Here is a 26,751-nt window from a genome sequence, read left to right on the forward strand (position 1 = left end):
AGGGAGGGCCCGTCATTGCAGGGTTTATAGCCTACACAGTTTCTCCTAATTAGTTTTCAAGTGTTTTTCGATGTTGTCTTTTTGTAAGTTAGTCTTTAGTGTTTTGTTTTGTTCGAGGCCTTTCCACTGTGAAAAACCTGCGTGCACAAATAATAATCTCACATTTTCCATTCGATCGCTCATATTCAGCCAAACTAGTGAGAGTGCAGGCAAAGGATTGCAACAGTTCAAATCACTTTGGTGTGTTGGGTGTAGCTAGCACAGCTTTTAAACTCTGCTAGTCTTGTTTAATTAATTACAGTCATGTTTTGCTCCAGCCCTGAACATGCTAGGCATAATGTATACAAGGTATACAGTTGCCTGCAATCCAAGGAAAATGTTAATTTGATAATTAGATAACATTTAGACAACTTTGATAAATTGTCACCTGACTGATCTGACTGACCTTTTCATCCAGCTACTGTTACCGTGTGTGTGTGTGTGTGTGTGTGTGTGTGTGTGTGTGTGTGTGTGTGTGTGTGTGTGTGTGTGTGTGTGTGTGTGTGTGTGTGTGCGCGCGCGCGTGTGTCCTCACTGAGGCATACTCTGATACATTTCTAATCCCATCACTGTGACTCTCACATGATGAAAGCCCAACAAGCCCCGTAGCCCAAAGCTACACACCACATAGTTTTACAGTGGTCGCTCACATGGTCTCTGTCTGTAGTAGACGAGACATCTCCGCTCCATTCTACAGTGTACTTCTTATGCCAGCTATATACTAGGGCAGGGAAGCAGTGCTTTACAGTATGAAGCGATTTTTGGTCATGAGAAGATTTCCTTTACCCTGGTCAATGCGGGATGCCAGGCAGAATGAGAACACACCACTTCTGCAACCAAGGGTAAGGTGCAACCTTTTGATTCAAGTTGTTCAGTGAGGTACAAACTTAAAGGGGAATGAAACCCTAGGTAGATTTGTTTTGTTTTTCAGGTCAAGGATATATAGTAGCCTAGCTGAGAGAGAGAGAGAGAGAGAGTCTTGCAAATTCAACTTTTTAGTAGATTTCATAGTTCAGTTCATAGACTTCATTAGTTTGACAAGACTATTTGTTGTGTAAATTAATGTTTTTTGTTTATTTGTTTGTTTAGCCATTATCTTTTATAATACGTTGGAATCATTCATTCATTGTTATGATTTATGGTTGACTCAGTGGTTAAACACTCATCTACGTAAGCATATTAATATGATAATATCCATTATATGATTACCATCCACTACTGTATCAGAGAAACTGACTGTATGATATGAGATGCATTCTCTGTTCCTGTTCATTCTGTTCTCATCCTCGTTTCCATATCTGCTACGCACGCAATACTGTGTACATACTGTATATATTTCTCTGTGTGTCTAATGAACTAGAATGTATGTGCAATACGGTGCCTGGTGTTGACATATGTTCTCCGCGCGTGACACAGCTGATCCTCACCCACCACTCCTTTGGTTGAGATGGAGACTCATGAGTGACTACCTAAATCACAACACATGTTAATGTGTATTTTCAGACATTTAATGTTAAAAAAGAAAGGAAAAGAGTTCTGAGAAACTCCTAGGGGTCAGGGTCCTGGACCCCCTGTTGAAGACCCATGCTCTAAAAACTACAGAAGTGTAGACCCATGTGGTAGGCTGGCCTTATGCAGTACACTGTGATGCAAGCAACGCAGCTGCAGCTACTGTAATGCAATGTATAATCCGTGCAAGTTTTGTGCAAGCATGACCATACTGTTGAGTGTTGACAACTGTCAACGCTTGTCACTTTGGCACACCAAAATATAGCACACCCATTATTAATTATTAGCTGCAGCTGCGTTGCTTACATCAGTAAGCCATGTGCCATGTGTTTACCCTTCAGTAGTTTTTAATCTTTACAGGAAAACAAACTACAAAAACATCGGCCTAGGTTTCATACCCCTCTCTCTGAATGGGCGCAGTGGCAAAGTGCCTACCCACCACCACAGAGGCTGGGGTTTCGAATCCACTACGCTGCATCCGGCTTTGTCGAGCTCCTATGCCAACACCATTGGCCTGTGTTCGGTGGAGGAGGGCAGGGAGATGATATTTGTCACTGCACATACTCCTATGGACTGGGACCATAGATATTAAATAATATAGATATCTAATTTATATATAGTTCCTTAGAGCGACCTGTCTCCAACGGGAGGAGAAGTCAAGCGTTCTTTGCTTCCGCTATGCTTCGCAAGAAATCTTGGGAAAGCTTGTCAATGCAATCACGCATCGCCATCGCCTCCCGTTGCCTCCATGTTGCCTTCCGTTGAGATACAGACGCCCCAGAGCCAGAAGAGGCTCTGGGACGTGGCTCTGTCCATGGCTGGGACGGCACCTGTCAACCGGGAATGTTGGTTGGGAGGAGTAGGATGGAGGCTCTACATCCTTCCCACACACAGCAGTGTGTGAGGAGGAATTCATTGTCATCATGACTACATTTGGAAGAAATTGGGGTAAATAAAAGCACTAAAGAAAAATCTCTCTGTGTCCAAAGAAGTGTGATGTTTCACTGGGAATAAGGGGGAAATTATTGGTGTTGTATTTTACACTCCTGTGTCTTTCTACAGGACAATTCAACAGGAGGTTCTGAAGAGCTTTCCCCTGTGACAGATGACAGTACAGAGCTCCAACCAGCAGGACAGAGTACAAGCCAACACCAAAACCTCTCCAAAGCACACAGAATCCCCCTCTACCGCTCCTGCAGTGAATGCTTCTGGAAATACTTCTTGCTCGTGACCAATCTGCTCTTCACAGTGATGGGCCTGTGTGTTCTTGTCTTGGGGCTGTGGGGCCTCATCAGCAAAGAGTCCTTCGCACAGGAGAAGATCGGTAGCATCGGTACGGACCCCATGCTCATATTTGTGACTCTAGGCATTCTGCTGTCCTTGCTGTGCCTGTCTGGCTGTGTGGGCACCCTCAGGGAGAACTCCTGCTTGCTGAAGCTTTATTCTGCAGTGGTCTTGGTGCTGATCACGGCCCAGGTGCTGACCGCCATCATAGCATATTTCTTCCAAGGCCAAATAGTAGTTGGCCTGCGATCGGGGATGCTAACAGCCATGGCTCGCTATCAGGATGACCTGGATCTGAGGTTCATCACGGATGAGATTCAGACCGGCCTACAGTGCTGTGGAGCAGACAACTACCGTGACTGGGAGACCAACATGTGAGTAGGATGAGACCGACAGATAGCTTTACAACAGCCAGGCCATAGAGAGATGCAAGGTCAAAGGTGTTTTTGTCACATGCGCTTCATGGTACTGTAGCAACAATGGAGGCATTGACATTATTGTAATGACGTCAGTGTTAAAGGACCATTTCACAAATTTACATACAGTTCAAGTTTTTATTTATTTTTTAGATTCGTTTTTGGCTTTATTGATAGATAATAGTGAAGATAGACAGGAAGGAGGGAGGGAGAGAATGGGAGAGACACGCAGCAAAGGTCGTCATGAACGGGACTCAAACGCGCAACACGCTGTCAGGCCAGAGCCTATTATGTGGCATGTGCCTGGACCGCTAGGCCAACGGAGTCCCAACAGTTCAAGATTTATTATATAGACCAAAAGATGAAGCCTGTCATTTAATGCAATCAGATTGTTTGGATGTGTCATGTTCTCAAGGCTGTCATGGCCAGAAAGTAGTTTTTTGCCACTCGGTAGGCGTTCCCGCACAACCTCCGAGTATGATGATATCACGGGCATACCCTCTAAAGGCCTATTCATACTCCAGTTTTAGATGATAAAGGTTAGTAAAGTATGATGATATCACGGGCATACCCTCTAAAGGCCTATTCATACTCCAGTTTTAGATGATAAAGGTTAGTAAAGTATGATGATATCACGGGCATACCCTCTAAAGGCCTATTCATACTCCAGTTTTAGATGATAAAGGTTAGTAAAGTATGATGATATCACGGGCATACCCTCTAAAGGCCTATTCATGCTCCAGTTTTAGATGATAAAGGTTAGTAAAGTATGATGATATCACGGGCATACCCTCTAAAGGCCTATTCATACTCCAGTTTTAGATGATAAAGGTTAGTAACGTATGATGATATCACGGGCATACCCTCTAAAGGCCTATTCATGCTCCAGTTTTAGATGATAAAGGTTAGTAAAGCGGTGAGCGGTGTGTCACTTACCACCACGGCGTGACATGTTATAGTTTTTCGTAGTCACCTTATCACCTAAAACTGGAGTATGAAGAGTATAGGCCTTAGGATGGTACCATTTCTGTCTATTCGCTCTGTGAAGGGCTGAGGACAGTTTAGAAATCTGCCTAACAGTAACATAATCGGTAGGCAGGTTTAAAACAAATTTTATTTATTTATATAAATATATTTTTATATTTTTTTAATATATATTTTTGATTTATTGATAGGTTGAAAGTATACTGACAGGAAATGGGGAAAGAGATGGGGGGAGGACACGCTGCAAAGGCCGTCGTAATTGGGGCTCCAACCCCCAAGTAGTCACGCTTCGAACCGCCGGTCCTTGAACACTTCATCATTTTCCTTCCTACAGATATTACAACTGCTCAGCACCGGGGGTGTTGGCGTGCGGCGTCCCCGCCACATGCTGCATAGACCCTCTGGAGAACGGGACGGTGTGGAACTCCCAGTGCGGCGTCGGGGCCCAGATGTTGGACGAGTTCTCGGCGCAGAGTGTGATCTTCCTGGGTGGCTGTCTGGGGGGGATCTCCCGATGGATAGAGCAGCACACCGGCCTCATAGGCACGGTCAGTTTTTTGATCCTCAGCGTCCAAGTTCTGACTCTCTTCATCACCACACGTCTCCTGGACACCATCCAGTGGCACAAAGCTAACAGCAGATATGCTCATACCGGAAGTAGTACGTTAACTACTTAAAGGTCCTTTCAAACGGCCAGCGATTAACGCTGTAGTAATTCATTGTTTTTTTTCTGTACGCGTGGAAAGGTCGAGGCGGCGACAACGCAAGCGTATTTACGTGAGTGCGGTCCTGTGAAATTGTTGCGCGCGTGCTCGTTTCGTGCACACGCCCGCGACTGACCACACCTGGATTCTGTTTAGCTTTTTTTTACACCTGCGCTGCTGCCGCGCTCCTCATGAGCGGACCCGGATGCAGACCTGTTGTTGATCCAGGCGGCAACGTCTGCGTCAATCGATGCCCGTCTGAAAGTACCTTTAGTCTAATTTTGTGTAGCGTTTCAAAACATTTCCAAAAACAGACGACCTACAGGACAATGGTGTTTGTGGATCTTCTCATTTTAGAACATCTTGAAATAGTTTCACGTGTAATGACATGCCCGAAGTAGGGACACCAGGGTTAGAGCGGTTAACACACATGTGCGGGTGCATTTGTGTGACAGGTCATGGTTTATTTATGATGGAGGGATAATCCTCACCACCCCATCCTCTCGCCTCAGACATCTTCCTCAGACAACAGACCTCCGGCACTTTGGCGACAGTGAGCTCACACCCACATGAGCGTTGCTAGCTCTTTGTAATATCTATGCACACACACACACACACACACACACACACACACACACACACACACACACACACACACACACACACACACACACACACACACACAAACACACACGTCACTGTCATTATTGATGTATGTTATGTGCTTAGTCATCACTATCAAGATGTATTTATATCCTTGATGGGCGCCGATACAATATAATAAAACACTGTGTGTGTGTGTGTGTGTGTGTGTGTGTGTGTGTGTGTGTGTGTGTGTGTGTGTGTGTGTGTGTGTGTGTGTGTGTGTGTGTGTGTGTGTGTGTGTGTGTGTGTGTGTGTGTGTGTGTGTGTGTGTGCGTGTGCGTGTGCGCGCGCGCGGCCTCATGTAGTTGTTGGAAATGTTACTTTTGTCCTTCTTTTGCATCATTCCAAAATATCATCTGTGGAGTCTGTGAGGCATTTGTTGGAGATGTCTGTTGTGTGTATTTTAGCTTGTGTGTGCCTGCTGATCCCTTTCAGTGAGATCATGAGACTTGAAGACGTCCAGTATTATCATCTAGGTGTCATATACTACGTATATAGAATTACCAAATAAAAAGACTGTAAACAAATCACTTATTCTGTTAACCTGAGATCAGAATCATACGAGGTTTCCGCCGGACACACACTGGTCTGATGAACCCATTCTGACCTGAGATCAGATTCTAAAAATGTCAGTCGCTCTTCGATTTTTCAAAAATAGCAGACCTACAAGCTCGTATCGCGCCACTCGGTGGCGCGATATGAGCTTGTAGATCTGCTATTTTTCAATAGCTAAAGCATAACATGATGCTGACACCAAAATGGGTGCCCGTTCAGAATGGGTTAATTAACAGTTCATTCATAATAATATGCCATAACTTACTAAATGTGTCCTTTTGTAATATGCATGTTCTCTTTCCTGAAAACGAAATCATAGTACCGTAATCACATGGTGTCCCATTATTTTCTAAAGACGCCAAAATATTAATTCAATCTAGATGTTGCCTTTCTATTATTGTACATCTATTTATTTTTTTATTAGAGGAATGGTTTCTTGACTGCAGGCTTTTGTTCACCACTTCTGGTAACCTCATTCAATTAAATATCACCTCCAATGTTAAAACACTATTGTATATTGTTATATCATATTATATCATATACAGTAAAAAAAAAAAAAGAAAACCTTGATATTTCCCATGTGCCTACATTGCCTGTTGAAACTAGAACAATCCTCTATAAGGATAACTTTGGTAATCTATCCTGATTACCAAAGTTATCTAAGGAGTTAAGTGAGGAAGGCACTTGCATGGAGGGCCCTGAATGGCATGACCAGTGTTTGGAACCCCATCCTCCCCCGTCAAATCAAACTCCGCTTCTTCTATATAACGGTGGAGTCTGTTCTCCTATACGGCTGTGAATGCTGGACCCTGAAGCCAAGCCTGCAGAAGTCCCTTGACGGGTGCTACACCAGAATGCTGCGTGCCGTACTTAACATCAGCAAGAATGTACATGTTATGTTACTAACAAAACTCTGTATGAGGGAATACCAAGGGTGAGCCAGAAAATAGAAGCCAAGAGAATGAGACTATAGCAGGACACTGTCAAAGGCATCAGGAACTGCCAGCCAGCAAACTTGGTGCTCTGGAAACCAACACACGGGCATCGATCACGAGGACGTCCCGCGCTAACATACATTAGCATACGTGGATGTACTCCAGATCAATGCATCTGGCCAGATGTATGGAGAACCGGGATGACTGGAAGCGACGATGGAGGGCTGATCTGAGGACGCCCTATAGAGAGAGAGGAGTTAAGCACTTCTGACCTGAGATCAGATTCATACGAGGTTTCCGCCGGACACACACTGGTCTGATGAACCCATTCTGACCTGAGATCAGATTCTAGAAATGTCAGTCGCTCTTCGATTTAAAAAAAATAGCAGACCTACAAGCTCGTATCGCGCCACTCGGTGGCGCGATATGAGCTTGTAGATCTGCTATTTTTAAATAGCTAAAGCATAACATGATGCCAACACCAAAATGGGTGCCCGTTCAGAATGGGTTAAGCACTTCTGTCCTGGTTTATATCCAGCATATCTCACCTGCCCTTATTCACTTTAATTATTATTATTTTCGCTATATTTTCAACAAATCAAATGACATAAGTATAAAATAGGGCTTAAGTGGTTAATAATGAGTGGCCTAGTCTTTACCTCACTCACTCATTTGCACGGGTGGGTTGGCAAACTACAAAATACTGCATAGGTAAGACATTCATAGTTTTATCTTTTAATTAATTGTTAATTTAATTAAAGTTGTTATTGTTATGCCCATTTCAAAGTCAGATTGTGTGTGCTCTCACACATGGACTACTTACTGATAAAGGACTAACCACATGAGCTCACACTAAAGGAATGGATCAGTGGATAGCAAGAGAGGGAGATGTTTTCTTCAATTAGAATTACTTGTGACTTGCTTTCTAACATAATTTTGTTTTGCAACAACCATGTGGTGCTATGGTCTGACATAGCCACTTAACAATTTCACCACAGAATCTTATGTGTGAGCCAAAGAATAACAGGACTCTGGTAATTCATATCGTAAATTGTGCATTTCTAGGTCTAGATTTATATTCTCCTTTGTAAAAGCGTTAAAGGGATTAAAGCATGTTCTGAAGGGAATGGAAAATATTTCTAACTCTTAACCCATAGATCTGCTATTTTTGAAAAATTGTGAAAATGTGTCGCAAATCTTTGAATATATATTCTTTCAGAGCGAACATTTTTAACTCAAATCAGACAGGCAGACAAAACAAATAAACAAAAAAAATAACATTGGGACAGTGGGGTGGTTCCTCCAGTTCATCTATGCCATCATCCACACCATACCATAGGAAGCAAAAGAAAAAGAAAAACAAGCAAAAAGGAAAGCAAACCAAGACAGCCACAGTATTGCACATGCCTCGGGCCCATTCACATGTAGACATACAGTTTTTTCCCCAGTTATTTTTCTATCCTAGGTCTGTCCAGTCAATGGGGCATTGGGCCTTTAGAAGGATCCGAGAAAACTCAGCAGGAAAATAGTCTAATAATGGGGCCCACACCACCTGAAAGGAAGCGTCGTTGCCTCTATGCATTGCACAGTCTTTCATGGGGTAAAGGAAGCGTCGTTGCCTCTATGCATTGCACAGTCTTTCATGGGGTAAAGGAAGCGTCGTTGCCTCTATGCATTGCACAGTCTTTCATGGGGTAAAGGAAGCGTCGTTGCCTCTATGCATTGCACAGTCTTTCATGGGGTAAAGGAAGCGTCGTTGCCTCTATGCATTGCACAGTCTTTCATGGGGTAAAGGAAGCGTCGTTGCCTCTATGCATTGCACAGTCTTTCATGGGGTAAAGGAAGCGTCGTTGCCTCTATGCATTGCACAGTCTTTCATGGGGTAAAGGAAGCGTCGTTGCCTCTATGCGTTGCACAGTCTTTCATGGGGTAAAGGAAGCGTCGTTGCCTCTATGCATTGCACAGTCTTTCATGGGGTAAAGGAAGCGTCGTTGCCTCTATGCATTGCACAGTCTTTCATGGGGTAAAGGAAGCGTCGTTGCCTCTATGCATTGCACAGTCTTTCATGGGGTAAAGGAAGCGTCGTTGCCTCTATGCATTGCACAGTCTTTCATGGGGTAAAGGAAGCGTCGTTGCCCCTATGCATTGCACAGTCTTTCATGGGGTAAAGGAAGCGTCGTTGCCTCTATGCATTGCACAGTCTTTCATGGGGTAAAGGAAGCGTCGTTGCCTCTATGCATTGCACAGTCTTTCATGGGGTAAAGGAAGCGTCGTTGCCTCTATGCATTGCACAGTCTTTCATGGGGTAAAGGAAGCGTCGTTGCCTCTATGCACTGCACAGTCTTTCATGGGGTAAAGGAAGTGTCGTTGCCTCTATGCATTGCACAGTCTTTCATGGGGTAAAGGAAGCGTCGTTGCCTCTATGCATTGCACAGTCTTTCATGGGGTAAAGGAAGCGTCGTTGCCTCTATGCGTTGCACAGTCTTTCATGGGGTAAAGGAAGCGTCGTTGCCCCTATGCATTGCACAGTCTTTCATGGGGTAAAGGAAGCGTCGTTGCCTCTATGCATTGCACAGTCTTTCATGGGGTAAAGGAAGCGTCGTTGCCTCTATGCATTGCACAGTCTTTCATGGGGTAAAGGAAGCGTCGTTGCCTCTATGCATTGCACAGTCTTTCATGGGGTAAAGGAAGCGTCGTTGCCTCTATGCATTGCACAGTCTTTCATGGGGTAAAGGAAGCGTCGTTGCCTCTATGCACTGCACAGTCTTTCATGGGGTAAAGGAAGCGTCGTTGCCTCTATGCATTGCACAGTCTTTCATGGGGTAAAGGAAGCGTCGTTGCCTCTATGCATTGCACAGTCTTTCATGGGGTAAAGGAAGCGTCGTTGCCTCTATGCATTGCACAGTCTTTCATGGGGTAAAGGAAGCGTCGTTGCCTCTATGCATTGCACAGTCTTTCATGGGGTAAAGGAAGCGTCGTTGCCTCTATGCATTGCACAGTCTTTCATGGGGTAAAGGAAGCGTCGTTGCCTCTATGCATTGCACAGTCTTTCATGGGGTAAAGGAAGCATCGTTGCCTCTATGCGTAGCACAGTCTTTCATGGGGTAAAGGAAGCGTCGTTGCCTCTATGCATTGCACAGTCTTTCATGGGGTAAAGGAAGCGTCGTTGCCTCTATGCATTGCACAGTCTTTCATGGGGTAGCACAGCGAAGATCTCTCTTTACCACATTTGTATAGTCGGGGGCTTATCCTTAATCCAGTTTATCAGAATGCATTTCCGGGCTGAAAGTAGAAGTTTATCAAATAGTTTGAATTGTAAGGGTGTCAAATGAAATTCTTTTGACGGGAGTCCCAGTAAGAAAGCTCCCGGATCCTCCTTTATTTTCACCTTGAAAATGTCGCTTAACTCACGTGCCACTTGGCCCCAGAACCTGGATATATACACTTACATTCCCAAAAGTAGTGATACAATTTACAATTTACAATTTAGGCATTTAGCATTAGGCATTTAATCCAGAGCGACTTACATTAAGCAAGAACAAAAGCATGGGAATACATCACATAAAAGCATTTATCATGAAACATGCGTAAGCTAAGAAAGTAACAGTGGAATATCTATATAATGAAACTATACATACACTATACATATATATATATATAAACTATACATATTTACTACTATGCTATACATATGTACTATGGCGTGCTATGACTATATACAATACAATTATAGTGCTGTCTACATAACATGCTATAAGTCTGTGTCAAATGCTATCTAAGCCAACAGAAATGCTATCTAAGGGGTTAGGGTAAGTGCTATGGGCCATGATGGAGTCTGAAAAGGTGGGTTTTCAGGCTACGATAGTAGGTATCCAGATCTGTTTGACATAAAGGAGATATTGAACGGTCCATTTTGTTTAGTAACACAGGTGTGATGTGTAATCTGTGAAGAATTTTATATTGTGTTTCTCTTAGTCTGTTACAGGTATAAACCTTTTTAACTGAGTCAATGGCCTCTTGCCAGTCATCTTCAATATATTCATTGTTAAAATCTCTCTCCCATTTACGGAGGGATGGTATCTCCTGGGAGTCCAGTGAGTACAGCAGTGAGTAAAACGATGAAATGAAATGTGATACCTTACTACAGTTGCATAAGAAATTCTCTGTTTTACTGTAAAAGGAGCCCTGTGGCGTTGGCGGCTGTAGTGAGTTAATAAAATGTCGTATTTGCAGGAAACCAAAGGTAGGAGGTAGGAGGTAGGAGGTGGGAGGTTAAACTGTGTCTGCAATTGCTGAAACGACATCAGAACACCATCTCTCTAGAAAACCATTTAGAGACTTATTCCCAAATAATCATTCAAGGTTCGTGTTGAGTTTGCTCCAACAAATTCCAGATTCCAGAAAATTCAGGGGGGGGGGCGAGCTCCAAAAGTGGTCTTTGGTATACCACTCTACAAAATCTATGGAACATTATCTGAAATCCCAGTTGAAGAGAAGTTTGTGCGTGCGTGCGTGCGTGCGTGCGTGCGTGCGTGCGTGCGTGCATTCGTGCGTGCGTGCGTGCGTGCCTGCCTGCCTGCGTGCCTGCCTGCCTGCCTGCGTGCGTGCGTGCGTACCGTGAGTCATTGTTGTTGTTTTTGAAATTTTGAGTGGCGCTAGCCCCTCCTATGCCCTGCAGCTTTGTGTGTCTGTGTGTACCACGGAAATTATTTGATTGGTTGAGCATGGCATGTGATGTATGATGATAAGAGCGCCCCTCACTTCACATTTCACACAAGTGTGATTCTTTAATATATAGATTTTCCTCTTTTTTTCTTTTTGTGTGCTCTTAGTGTGTGTGCACAAATTTGTCCTACACAAACATTAAATTCCCATTTACAATAAATAGATTTTACATCATAGTGTAAACACAAATATTGCATAACACAACCATTGATATGTTGTATATAGGAGGCTTTCAACTCTCAACTGTGAGTAAGTTGATGATACACCGGAAGACAAACTTTCAATGATCTTGAGACTTTTCTTATCAAGCAGGTCCCTAGACGGAGTCTCATAGATGCTCAATTCATCCCCTGTCATCCTGGCAAAAAACATCCCATCATGGCTCCATTTGAAGATGGGCCAGTGTGTACAGCTCTCGCAGTGGAATCCCTTGTTCTGACCAGATTTAATATCCCAGATGATGAGGATGTGTTTGTGGGTCTGTGGGTCCTCTTTAGTGTCCATCGGCGGACTGTACGTAACCAGGTACCTCTCACAGGGCGAGAAGTGGGTGCGGGAGACTCTCTGGTGGTTGAACCTCTGAATTAACTCAAGCTTCTCACTGTCCCACAATGCGATACCTTTCTGGTGGAAGGTTAGCAGGTAGATTCCTTTAGGAGACCAGTGCACGTACGCATCTCTCCACTCCTTCCTCTCCATAACTAGGATTGGCTCTGTGGCGTTGTTGGAGAAGACGGCCGCCTTCTGTCCTGATTCGTACATCACACTGTACTGATCGCAACAGTCTGGATCTAAGAGCCAGTGGTGCAGGCTACCGACGTCTTTGAAGGGCTTCTCCTCTGGAGGCTCCCAGTCATCACTCATGTTCAAAACCGCTAAATATGGTGACCCTGAGCGTGTGCTTTTTGTCCAGTTGGTAGCCATCTCCTCTCTGCACCGCCATCAAGGCCTGAGCGGGAGTAGCGTACTCCATAAAGACAAAACCTTTGGTCATGCCATCCACCTCAGGATAGAACTCGGTGGTGATGTCGCCGAACTCGGTGAAGATCTTGTGAATGAAACTTTGTAGCTTATCCAGGCGCTCTGGGCCCACCTGGGGAACATTTTCCACCACCACACAGCTACCGTCTATATATGCCATCGGCTTCCAGGCTTCCCTGCAGTAGGTCACTCAGAAGTTGTTCATCTTCAATGTCGTCCACAAAGTCCTCGGGTCACTGAAGGAGGGTTCCCCTCGTACACGGCCGTCGTATCTTGCATTTCAACACGGTTCTCGGGAGATAAAGCTGTTATTCAAAGTGATTCGGGGTCTGCAGCAGTTTTGGCACAATTGCAGATTTGCAAAGATGTGTGCTCTAAAATATCCACTCTCTCCACTGAGGCGTGGCCTATATTTTACACCTGTCATTCTGATGTCACATGACATGTGACATGTGACATGTCATGTGATATCAGAATGTCATAATTATACGGCTTTGTTGGATGGATTCAAAATAAATCTTAGCCAATAATCACATGTTGGAATGTAATAACCATATATAGCCTACTATAGTTTTGCCGGAAATCCAAACAAGTTATAACAGGGATGCAATTAAGATCTTTGGATTTAATTAGTGAACTGGTTCTAACATAAGGTCTGAGGACCACCAGGGGCCCAAATGGACCCTTGAAGGATCAGTAACTCTGAGAGTGTACAAATAGAACCAAATGGACCCGTTCCATTCATACACTCTCAGAGTTTAATTAACTAGAGCGGTAGGGACTGGCCAACTTGGAACGATGCAAATTGGAAATGAATGCCCCACCCAGTTATGTCTGTCTCCCTTGGCCATATATGGAGTTCTTTGTCAGGCATGCCCAAATATGGAGTCTATGCAGATAGTCAGAATGACATACCTGTTCCACCCATCTGTCTGTGTCCCTTTTATGCTCATATATGGAGATTTCTGTATCTGTCTCTGTGTCCCTTTATTCCTATAGCCTATGGGCTAGATCTTGTGCCACCCCTTAACCCTTATCCCTAAACTCATTTGCCAATTTTTACTATTTAAAAAAAACCTTTAAAATAGTTCAAATAGCTGATCTACAAGCTCCCAACAAGTAGATGTAGATCGGCTAGTTGAACAATTTTAAAATGATTTTCAAAATAGTAAAAAATGTCAAATAAGTTTAGGGATCAGGGATAAGGGTGGCGCAAGATGGAGCCATATATGTAGTTCTATGTCAGGCATGCCCAAATATTGAGTGTTGTGATGTCAGAACAGGCCAGCTCCATATATGGACCCTGCTTGTCAGTGCCCGGGCAAATGCCTTTTGTGGCGGTTCTGGACAACCATAAGTCCGCCTGACTCGACACCGGGCACTGCACTCCCTGTGGGGATGTGGAACGCGTGTGTCCAATTTGAAGTCGGTGGGGCGAACGGTTCTCGACTCGAGTTACGTGCATTACAGACGTACACAGACATGCAGAGATGTGGTGCATTTATAGATTTTATTTTACAGTGTACTCTATCTTGGGGTCTCAGAGATAACAAATGGTATCAAATAGGTGTCCATGTTCTAATGCATATCGACACTGTCAGGTGTATTAAAAACCTTATGTCCAAAACTGTTACTTTTCAGAAACTGAAACAAAGAACCTGAGATAGAATGGCTCAGTCCATGTAGTTATTTTTTATGTAGTCATATAACATACACTTTAACTTTTACAAGGATTTTACAATAAGTTGACACGTGCACTTGTAGATCTGCTATTTTTCAGTACTTTTGTGTGACACTACAGTAGCCTATGGCATAAATGTATTGCAGAAAAGCAAACAAACAACTAACATTAGATGTTCAAATAAAGAGATACGGTTTCTGCCTGTCAGCAATGCTATATGGTTTCACTTTCACTAGATTTTTTTTTTATGATTTTTTTCCTAAATTAACAAAATTAGCACATTTACAAGCTCACAACATTGCGGCATGTTGTTGGTACTTTGTGTGGCACTGTAATATGATGAAGTAGGGCATTGAGAAAAAAACAAAATATGCATAGTTTCTGACCGACAACAACAAAATACACAAATGTCTGTTTCTGAATTAATAACGTCTCAAGTATTACCATTTCATTAAAGCTAGATTGATGCATGTCCACAGGTCATGAGGATTATAATTATTTTGCGTGTTGTGTTTTGTTTCATTGATGGCAATATGTAGGACCACTGACATCATATGCCCATATACTGATGACATCAAGGATCGCCATATATGGGCATAAAAGGGACAAGGACAGACGCGTGGAGAGATCTCTATACGGGTATAAAACTAAGGGTTACAGGCCCTACAAATATTGTGTAAGATTATATTACCTTAACATTCATTCAACAAAGCCCCTACTGTTATTAGAATACGCTTTTTTCTTAATAACCTGCATTTGTAGATTATGCTATGAAATAAGAAAATGTCTTTATAATGCCAGTAAAGCCTTGTGCAAATATTACGTAAAATCTGAGACTACTACGCCCCCTGGTGTAAACTTTGAAAAAGGGCAGTTACGCCACAGTGATTATTCTGGCCAATCTGGCGTCGGGGTTACTTTCCGTAGGCGGGACCAATCTGGTTGTGGTTCCTGGGTCAAAGTTTGTGAAGAAAGAAACGTCCATGCTGTTCTTCACTTCACGTGTTGTTGTTTTGTAAATAAAGTGTCAATGTATTAAAGAATAACATGGGGAAGAATAGGACGAAACCCAACGCGCCGCCAGGAGAACAAGTAGCTGGCAAAGCCGGACAACAACATCATAGGTAAGGTTTGGACGAGGAATAAAATGAGGTAATATAAGCCTGTTGCTATAGCTATGTGGATGTTTATGTTGACACCACCACACACAACCATGCACCACAGCTTACCCATTAATGTCAGCCTACCCAACACTTCAACTCACGTTTGGCATTACAAGCTAATTGTGTCTCAATTTGCTAATACGTTATGGGATGATCACGTTTTAAAACTACTAGCCATAAGATGTCTGGGTAGCCGCAAGCAACATAGATGCTGATTGATAGCATATAAGTGCGGCGGTCCTGTGGCTAGCTGCTTGATTTATCGATTGAATACTTTATTAGCCCTGGTCCAAGGCTTACAGCTCCAGACCTCCCAAAACGAACTGGTCAGGCTCCTACTTGGCCTCACCCCCCGAACCCACCTCACCCCTGCCCACTTTGACAGGCTGGGATGGCTTAGGGTCGACGACAGAGTACAGCATCTTGCAATGGGTCTGGTCCACAAGATTCGATACACCACCAAGATACCCATGTACCTGTCTAAATACTTCCTTAATGTAAACGAAGTCCACACCCACAACACCAGAGGGAGTGCAACAAACCATGTACAACCCAGATTCGGCACAAACAAGGGACTAAATTCTTTTCGCTCCTATGCCACCAAAATGTGGAACGCCCTACCAACAGTCATTAAGACATGTGAATCCCTTGACTCCTTCAAAACCGCTCTCAAAGGGCACCTACGGATGGCTGCAATTCGAAACTGGCCTCTGTAAAATCTGAATCCCCCCCCGCCCCATTTCCCCTCACTGTATATGTATCTTTTCCCTTTTTGCTTCCTATTTGATGAATTCCTGTTCTGTTCTTTAGCTACATAGAAGTGTCTATTTGTATGTCTCTAAATGTTTTGATGAATTGAACAATGTGGACCCTGTTGTAAACAAGTGTAATGCTTAATTGGGTCGTCCACTCACAGTTAACAGTCTTTGTATTGAGTTTGTGCTTAAAATTCTACAAACTGTTAATAAATATTTCAATCAATCAATCAATCAAGCCTCTCTCTGACGCCTTGTGGAAGTACCTTCCACAGCCCTCTGGTCATATTTCCACTACCGTGCGCTGTTTTTCTAATACCTGAATTTAACTGCGTAACGCTATCCTACACTCGCGAACCGCCAGTAATGTGATCCTGGCGGTTCGCGAGTGTAGGATAGCGTTACGCAGTTAAATCCAGGGTACATTGCGTTATTAAAATGGCACAAAGTGCATTGTAGAGAGAAACTGGGGACCTGAGACGCTTCCCAGGTTCGAGAATAGACTTTTACCAAGGTCTAGCAGGCTTTGTTTCGGTGAGTGGTTTCGTCGTTTTGTTTATTTGCTGGTATTAGAAAAACAGCGCACGGGAGTGGAAATATGACCAGAGGGCTGTGGAAGGTACTTCCACAAGGCGTCAGAGAGAGACTCGCTGTAAGGGCTAAATACTTTATTAACAGCTTGCAAAAATTTTACAAGTGAGTACAATTTAGGCATTTAGCAGACGCTCTTAATCCAGAGCAGTGGTACAGTACAGTGGTACGATTATACAAACGGTACTAAAAGTATAATACAAAATGCCCTAAAGGGCTTGTTTGTTTCCATTGTGGTCCTGTGTATAGTAACTATTCAATTCATTGATTGATTGAAATATTTATTAACAGTTTGCAGAATTACAGTACATTTCAAGCACAACTCAATACAAAGACTATTAGTGTTAACTGAGTTTACAAGAGCGTCCACCTTGTTCAAGACATCAAAACATTTAGAGACGTACGAATAGAAACTTCTATATAGACAAAGAACGGAACAGGAATTCATCATAAAGGAGGAAAAAAAGGGAATTGAAACATACAGTGAGGGGGAAAAGGGGTGGTTTGGGGGGGGGGGGGGATTCAGATTTTACGGGGGCCAGTTTCGAATTGCAGTGCCCTTTGAGAGCGGTTTTGAAGGAGTCAAGGGATTCGCATTCGTCTTAATGACTGTTGGTAGGGCGTTCCACATTTTGGTGGCATAGGAGCGAAAATAATTTAGTCCCTTGTTTGTGCCGAATCTGGGTTGTAGTTGTACATGATTTGTTTGTTGCACTCCCTCAAGACATTTAAAGGCATACAATACTATGCAAGACATTCACTAGTAGCACTATCAATACAAAATCTTGTTATGGTCATTGCAACTTTTCCCTCAATGTGGAGCAACGATCTGGTACAGTACTACCCACTTACAAAACAAACGTGGGTAAATTCTCCTTCTACAGCACTGCCAGCCACCCAAACCCAATGCCCTGACCCCCTCCGTCAAAAAATGCAGTGCACTTGCAACTTTTAAAACAGGCCTGAAAATAAACCTTTCAGCAGGCCGAAATGATAATGAAATGGTCACTTCTCCCTTAAACAGGTGATCCCCCCCCCCCCCCCCCCCCTTTCCTTTTTCTACAATAGTGTTTTATTTTTTCTAATGATATTGAATTTTGTTGTTATTTTGTCATGTCATGTCATGAATTGATTACGTGTACAGGTATGGCCTAAATCCTTTTTAGACTTAACCCATTCTGAACGGGAACCCATTTTGGTGTTAGCATCACGTTATGCTTTAGCTATTGAAAAATAGCAGATCTACAAGCTCATATCGCGCCACCGAGTGGCGCGATATGAGCTTGTAGGTCTGCTATTTTTGGAAAAATCGAAGAACGACTGACATTTTTTTAAATCTGATCTCAGGTCAGAATGGGTTCATCAGACCAGTGTGTGTCCCAGTGGAAACCTCGTATGAATCTGATCTCAGGTCAGAATGGGTTAAGTGTTTCACTGTACTCTGTTGCTGTTTATACATTCTGCCTAATGAACTATTCAATCAGTCAATCTTTGGATGATTGTGTGCACACTGCAGAGACGGTAAAGCAAAGCGCGATGGGAAACCCAGAAGAGCAGAGGACCACATCAATGACATCCCCTTCAGGCTCCGTGAGATCATCAAGAGCAAGGAAAGGATGGGGATGGGAAAGAAGTCAAGGAGGAAAGAAGGTCAGAGCAGCGGATTTAGAAGGGTTGGGATCCGGAACCCTCATCTCTTTTTGGCGTGCAACAGTTAATCGAACAAATCACTTTAACCCATTCTGACCTGAGATCAGATTCTATAAACGTCTTCTACATCCTGACAGTTTTCTGATAAAGCTATGTTTCTATGTCAGTCGTTCTTCTTCGATTTTTCAAAAATAGCAGACCTACAAGCTCGTATCGCGCCACTCGGTGGCGCGATATGAGCTTGTAGATCTGCTATTTTTAAATAGCTAAAGCACGACATGATTCTAACACCAAAATGGGTTCCCGTTCAGAATGGGTTAATCGGTTATAACAAATAATCGATGATTTTATAAACGTATCAATTCAGAAATCAAACCCTATTCTGAGCACGTCATTATAAAGGACATTCAAAATAGTGAATATAGCTGATCTACAAGCTGACAACGCATTGTGATGTGACACGTTGTTAGCAACAGTTAGCATGTACCATAGATCAGCAATGTTTGCACAACACTGGTGTAATGTAGTAGTATAATATAGTGCTGAGTGGTTAACCCATTCTGACCTGAGATCAGATTCACACGAGGTTTTCCACTGGACACACACTGGTCTGATGAACCCATTCTGACCTGAGATCAGATTCTAAAAATGTCAGTCGTTCTTCGAATTTTCAAAAATGGCAGACCTACAAGCTCGTATCGCGCCACTCGGTGGCGCGATATGAGCTTGTAGATCTGCTATTTTTCAATAGATAAAGCATAACATGATGCCAACACCAAAATGGGTGCCCGGTCAGAATGGGTTAACCATAACCCTACCTATTGTACGGAGTCGCTCAGGGCACTATGCTAGTGTTTTTCTGTTATTGTGGGGAAATCTTTTGCTAAAAATTGCTGATCGACAAGCTCATAATAACGCGTAGCGCTGCCACTCGTAAGCTTGTCGATCAGCTATGTTCTGCGAAAGCTTTCCCCACCATAAGGAGGATGCTGGGGTTTAAGTGGTTAATCGATTTGTTAATAATAATATAATAAAATAATATTAAAAAGACGCCTCCTGATAATTTGAATAATTGAAAAGGTAATCGATAGATTTATTGCTATGAAAATAACCCATAGTTATAGCCCTAGTCAGAGCAGAACTATGTACTGTATCTATCTGACCAAAGTCATCTCGTCGGCTCCATCCTTCATGCAGCCGCCCTCGCCAAAGCAAAAGCAGCATCATCCTCCCTGGCCGGAGACATCCCAGTTCCACATTTCAAAAGAGGACAAAAGGAGACGGAGAGAGCGTACGTGCGGCGCATGGATACCGAATCACAACATGTGCTCTTCCTCACAAAGAACCAGCTGGACCGGAAGCCTGAGCTGGAAGAGGAGAAACAAGAGACCCCTGCATACAAGGCCAAGTCTGAGAAACGAAAGGGGTGAGTGAGTGCTGTAATACTAGTAGTTTTATCACAATTTATTTAAAACTTTTTCCACGGTTACAATTACTGAATGATTATCTTTGTGTGTCCGTGACTGCGTGTGTGTGAAAATAATTTCATTCCCCTTAATACATTCCATGCTAGCCCACTAGTGGGGAGTGTTGTGCAGGTGCCAGAGAAAATGGAAAAATAAAAGGACAAATAAGCATCAGACTAAAAAAGTACAAAAAAAACAAATTAAAACGTACTTGGCACACACACAATCAAACAAACGAAATTTGTTTGATTTATAGTATTCAAGTATCATGTATGTTCTCCTCGTGTCCCCTAGCTCGGCCTAGGGTAGGGACCTTCACAAAATACATGCAATAGTCCTGGTCTCTAAAATGCCTCCCCCTGGCCAGCCAGGGCACCTGATGGAGGGAAAAGGAACTGGTTGGAATAATGTTTTCCTTTCAAGTGCTACGTCCAACCGGGAAAACTGCCCTCTGTCAGGTGAAATGAAGCGGCTTGGATTCTCATGCATTGAAGGAAACATGAGGTCAGTCTGTTGCTCTCCCCATGTTGGCAGAGGGAGTGTAGTGCCCAGGATTAGATAATTAGATAATTGACACTGGGTGAAAAACGAAAAGGTATCGCGTATAAATCAGGCTTAACTGTAACTACAGTGACTTCCCTTTTACGAAGGTATGGCTCCGTTATATTTATCATCTGGTTCTCTTCTGTCTTGTTACAGCCATGATAAAGTGAGACTGCAGAAGTTAAAGGAGAGGAAACAAGGCAAGCAAGAGGACAAGCTGGAAAAAGAGATGCGTATAGGTAATAATAGTTTTTTTTATTGAACTGTCTAATGTATATACACAGTATATAACTGTCTTTCACTCATATAGGGTTCAGACATTTTCTTACCAGTAATTTACCGGACAAATGTAAAATGTAATGGCTATTGGCTATGTCTGTAATATACATGCACAGCATGTGTAAAGCAGAAATGCACGTGTGCAAAAATGCATGTTTAGACTACTGTGACAAAGGCAAGCTAGTTGTCTCTCTTTGTGTGATTGTTGTCATTGTCATTTCACTAATACATATTCAGTCAGTCCGATAAAAAAAACATGAAATGGTTGCTTGTTATACATTTTCATATTTTTGAAGGAGCCGAGATAGCCAAGATAGAAGATTTATATAATTTCTATTATATAATATAATTTAAATTGTACTCAGCCAGTGGAGGGTGCACTGCCAGCTAACCAATTCTCTGATATACATACAGTATTGTGTATACAGTATATATAAAGTGTAGTGTATCCTCAACTCTTGAATCTGAGAAAACAATCCACAGCAACCGTTTTTGACAGCCGCATCTCATGTTTGACATGGTGAGTTCCTCCTGCAGCCAGGTCGCTTGCGGTGGCTGTTTAGTTTAGTTTAGTTTAGTTTATTCAGGATCCCCATTAGCTGTTACACCTGGCAACAGCTATTCTTCCTGGGGTCCTCACAGAATAATATACATACAAAAATTGAAATTGAAACAACAACCATGCAACAACCGTGCATTCACTCTAGATTACATTAAAATAAACAGAATTACAATTTACCATATATATATAAAAAGTCCTTCAGTCTTTTCTTAAAATGCCTTTTACCCTTAATTTCTGTAATGCATACTGGTAGAGAGTTCCAGAAAGTCATTGCCCTGTACATGACTGTATTCTTCATTGCTTCAGTTCTTGGCTTAGGCACTGTAAATCGACCCATTGCAACATGTCTGGTATTATGTATATGTCTTCAGCGCACTGTGGCACTTTATTTAATTTACAAAGGAAATAGAGCATGCACCTCCACTCTAGCCCAGGTGCTAGACAAAAGGCAATACAAGAGAAAAAATAGAGTCTGCAACACTGGTATGAAAAACTCAGCTCCACTGGTTTATTTGATTCAAATAAACCAGTGGAGCTGAGTTTTTCATACCAGTGTTGCAGACTCTATTTTTTCACTTTATTTAATTTAACCTTAATGTAGTACTGCAAATGAAGGCTTACTATAGGTGACTATTAATATACAGTACATTCTTCTGCCTCTACTGTTCGATAGATGACGTTGCCTTTGGTGAAGTTGCAATGGCCCCACCCACTCTGACTGTCAAGCCCAGACGGGCTCCGGTTAAAGGCCAGGTTAGTATTCCACAGGACTGTATAACACAGTTAATTTAACCCATTAATACAGATAAAGCATCTGTGTCATGTTAGTGTTGGCTAATGGGAAAATAGCAGATATACAAGCTCACTGTGTGACACTTTGTGACACGCTGCAAGCTTGTACATCTGCTATTTTGGAACAATCCTGAAAGTGTTTGAGAAATGTTTGGGAAGTTCTGATTTAGAAGGCATTTTGTCAAGACAAACACCTTCCTTGGTCTCTTTCTTTCCGCCCGTGGATCACTAGAATGCACCAAAGGCCCTGCTCCTCAACTCTCTCCTGGGCCATACGATGTCCTCCACAGCCAAGGCCTCCATGGCCAGACAGCGGATGTTGGAGGAGGAGCGGGTGCGAGTGGTGGAGGCCTATCGTCACATGAAGAAACTAAAGCAGCAGCAGTGGGCGGCCAAGGCTGCAGGTGTGGGGAAGCTAAAGAACCTGTGAAGAGCCCCTGTTCATTGTTCATGTAAATCTTGGATACATTTTAATGTGTAGCCTTAAAGGAGTAAAGTAGTATATACCCCCCAAAAGACTTGTTTTCTATCAATTACACCCCATGCAGCCTTGAATTCATGGAGATTTTTATGCATTCCTATGGCAATCATTTGATGACCAGCAGAGTATCCTGGGTAGGGTAGGAGACTCAATTCTTGGCATGAGAAAACATATGTTTACATTGTCATGTCATGTGTCAAAATATAATAAAAATAGTTGAGTATAGTGTATGTATATATATATATATATATATATATATGTATATAGTGTATACTATATATGTTTTGGGTGAACTACTCCTTTAACTGCCCACCATTGTTAATGACTGTCTTATCAACTCTTTAAATGGGAACTGATACATCACATGAACTCTGAAGAGAGCAGCTTACTTCTTTGCTGTGTATGTTCCCATTCGTGTTGCTTTAAGTTCAGTCACAGGAAACAGCGGGAAAACTGTTGACTAACAACATTTGCACCAGAAGGGAGAGAGATCATATCTGAATAGTGAATACGTCACCACCAGGCTTCAAGGCTTAACCCATTCTGAACGGGCACCCATTTTGGTGTCAGCATAATGTTATGCTTTAGCTATTTAAAAATAGCAGATCTACAAGCTCATATCGCGCCACCGAGTGGCGCGATACGAGCTTGTAGGTCTGCTATTTTTGAAAAATTGAAGAGCGACTGACATTTTTAGAATCTGATCTCAGGTCAGAATGGGTTCATCAGACCAGTGTGTGTCCGGCGGAAACCTCGTATGAATATGATCTCAGGTCAGAATGGCTTAAGTTGAAACACAACAGGACTTTCTGTTGTCAACTTTTGCCTGTAATGTACGTTGTTGACCCACTAGGTGGCAGTCTAATAGAAAGATAAATGTATACCCTTTATAGTTTATGGTATTTGTATGGAAAGCTGTACTGGATAAAAACCTGTTGACTTCATTACATTGATTATTATGAATATTTATCAATAACTTCCAATGTGACTTTGTGTTCTCTTTTTCTTTTTTATAACTTCATTGTCTGGTGCTAAAGTTCTAATAGGGGCCTTCTGAATTCACTCCATTGTTGGGTGCTTTGTCTAAAAAGCAGTTTCTCTCTTGTATACAGTATACATTTGGGCATCACATTTCTGTTAGCTATTAGCCAGAGTAAACTAAGTCACATACAGCTTAAATACAAAACTCTTATTAGAGCTTGGCACTGCTATTTACATTTGTAATCCCTTAAAGGCTGAACCTCTCTGCTCATTCCAGGCATGAATGAAGGCTTTGTTTGACTATCGACTGCATGGCCAAACAATACTGTGAACCAAAGTCATTTCAGGTTTGGTATTATTCAGATTTTTTTTTTGGTTCCAAATGTTCTGGAATTGAATTATTGAATTGATTATTAGCCTTCCTTTAATAATGTGTGTCTTTCTGGTTTATTTCTTTGAAGAAATAATTTAAATATAATAGTTTTACAGCTGAATCACTCTGGCGTCTATTTGACCGACTTGTGACTACGATGACATATTTGTATGTCCAAGATTGTGTACATACTGCGTTGCCATAGAGACGAGGAAGTGCAGCGACTGGGAACAGATGCTTGGGATCAGTAGGGACGCCTCTTCTGAGCCCAACCACTCCATTGGTCAAATAACGACCATGTGCACAAGACAGCTATGCATGTTATATATTGATTTTAAGTTGTCTTGTGAATTTGTGAGTGAGCGTTTTCATGGGCCAGGAACAAATTCCTCTCATCACATGATTTTAAACATTCACTGTGTGTAGTTGGAATGCTACCTCTCAAGAGGAAATTGATCAGTTACCTATTGATGAGATAGTGAGTGACTGATGGTATGGGAAGGGTTGTAATGGGTGTACAAATTGTAAACAGATGGAACCACCAGGTTCCATTTGTTTACATTTGTACACAGAGTAAAAGCAACATTCTGCTGCTGATGGGACAGTGTGTCCTCGGTCTGCTGCCAGGCAGCCAATGCTCACCCACAGGATTTCTCTCTGTGTGTGTGTGTGTGTGTGTGTGTGTGTGTGTGTGTGTGTGTGTGTGTGTGTGTGTGTGTGTGTGTGTGTGTGTGTGTGTGTGTGTGTGTGTGTGTGTGTGTGTGTGTGTGTGTGTGTGTGATGACAAATTATATGTGAATAATTTTCCCTGCAGAGCATGCAAGGCAGATAAGCAGAGGACCGTCAATGCCCAACACTTATCTTGTGTTCTCCTTTCACGGTAGTTAATGTGTTGAATATATTGTACAAGAGAACATCAATATCAAGTATTTCCAAATCTTAATACAGTTACCAAACCACAATACTATGCTATATATACACACTAGCACTTTGCCGGCCAGTTCTCAATAATGGAATATGTCAATGTGGGTGTGTACGCACATTTCTTTTATTTGCAGCCCACACAGCTTATGTAACCAAAGTGTATGTATCCATCAGTTGCTGCCACTGCTATTTAATTTCAATAACTAAATATTATAGTACAAAGTCTACACTGTCGTCCTGGTGTGGCTGAGGCCATTAGAAACCCACACATGGACTCATTGGTTGCACTGGCAATGATCAATGATTTTTATTGGTTGAGTCTAAAACCAAACAGCAACATTAAAAGACACTGTCATTAGAGCTGGGCAATTAACAGAAAATCTATCAAAACTGACATTTGGAATCAATAGGTTAATAGGATCATTACTTTTTTGCCCGTAATATTTTATATAACAAATCAACTATAATGCATTTTTATAATCTACTAAATGATCACTTCACCCTGTATTATATTTTGTTGTACAATGTCAATGTACAACAAATTGTATCTGCAAGCCCACAATGCATCGCATTGAGTTTGTAATCGAGGCAAAAGTTTTAAATTAAGTCATATCACCCAGCCCTAATGTGAACATTTTCATCTTTAGCATCTATGTGTAAAACCATGCACCATAATAGCAATCTGTCAGGTCCCTACAATAGCCAGCAGGCTTATCAAGACCACATATATTATGTAAATCACTGTGCCAGGAGACCTACATTATTTTCATTCGTGGCATTTCCTCTTCCAATATCCCACATGTGTCTCGAGCTCTCACCAACCCTTTACAATCCAAGGTCCAACAGCAATAGTTTGTTAAATAGCACATAGTTTTAATAAGCTATACATTATTGTAACATAAATTATTTTAACATGTCCCAGATAATCTAAAATAGAATAAAATAATCTCAAACAATATACATAACATTTTACAAGTGAACAAAGTACTTACAATAACCAATAGATTAACATTATTTACCACCAGTAGATTTGTGATAGATTTGTGAAAAGAAAAATACAGCTATTTACAGTGTTATTCTTGTGACTATATAAACAATGTTGTAGTTAACTACAACAGTACATGCTTTACCGTGCCAAGTGCCCAAACATAATTTCACATTTGTCTATCAGCCACAGTTCACTTGAATTCATTATCATTTTGTCCCTGCAATAAAAACATGTGGAGTATGGGGGGGGGGGGGGGGGGGGGGTCTTGGCTTTCAAATATTAAAATGTTTTGTTCTGTAATACAAATCCACATTGATAAAATCAAATAATGTCCATTGTCCTCTTGTTTAGGAGCTGTTGGCATGTCCTAAGGTCACAGATGTGAGAGGCAAGGCATTGTTTTTGTTGGGTATAGTGGTATACAGCCCACACACTCTGCCCTCCAAGTCACTCATCCAGGTTTTGTCATAATCTGTCATATTGGTTTTGTCAGGTGGAAACCTCATATGTCCAAAATCGTTTACTTTTCAGGATTCAAATTCAAAAGTAACAAAGAATTAGCAGATCAACAAGCTCAAGACGTGTTGTTTCGCGCAGCGTTTCGAACCTGTAGATCTGCTACTTTTGTGTGGCACAGTTATGATCAAATAAGGCATTCATTTAAAATATGGAGAAAGGTTTCTGCCCAACAGCAGCGATATTCAGCCCGCAGCTCTGGTGTACACAGTTCAGATCACATGGATCG

At 42.2% G+C, this 26,751-nt stretch overlaps 2 protein-coding genes across 2 annotated transcripts; both read left to right on the forward strand.

Annotated features, from left to right (window-relative positions):
• Positions 1 to 2,296: 2,296 nt before the first annotated feature.
• Positions 2,297 to 5,510, forward strand: LOC310869652 (tetraspanin-10-like; the record flags this gene model as incomplete). The annotated part of the gene is made up of 3 exons (XM_083780483.1): positions 2,297 to 2,407; positions 2,611 to 3,206; positions 4,567 to 5,510. 3 exons carry the CDS (start codon positions 2,297 to 2,299, stop codon positions 4,907 to 4,909), a joined length of 1,050 nt encoding a protein of 349 aa, XP_083636609.1. The 3' UTR covers positions 4,910 to 5,510.
• A 9,916-nt stretch (positions 5,511 to 15,426) lies between these two features.
• Positions 15,427 to 23,271, forward strand: ccdc137 (coiled-coil domain containing 137). The gene is made up of 6 exons (XM_083779691.1): positions 15,427 to 15,582; positions 18,484 to 18,617; positions 19,815 to 20,043; positions 20,783 to 20,865; positions 22,141 to 22,220; positions 22,492 to 23,271. Exons 1-6 carry the CDS (start codon positions 15,506 to 15,508, stop codon positions 22,687 to 22,689), a joined length of 801 nt encoding a protein of 266 aa, XP_083635817.1. The 5' UTR covers positions 15,427 to 15,505; the 3' UTR covers positions 22,690 to 23,271.
• The last annotated feature ends 3,480 nt before the right edge of the window (positions 23,272 to 26,751 follow it).

This window comes from Protomyctophum parallelum, assembly GCF_964188405.1.
Source record: "Protomyctophum parallelum genome assembly, chromosome: 13".
NCBI classification, from domain to species: Eukaryota; Metazoa; Chordata; class Actinopteri; order Myctophiformes; family Myctophidae; genus Protomyctophum; species Protomyctophum parallelum.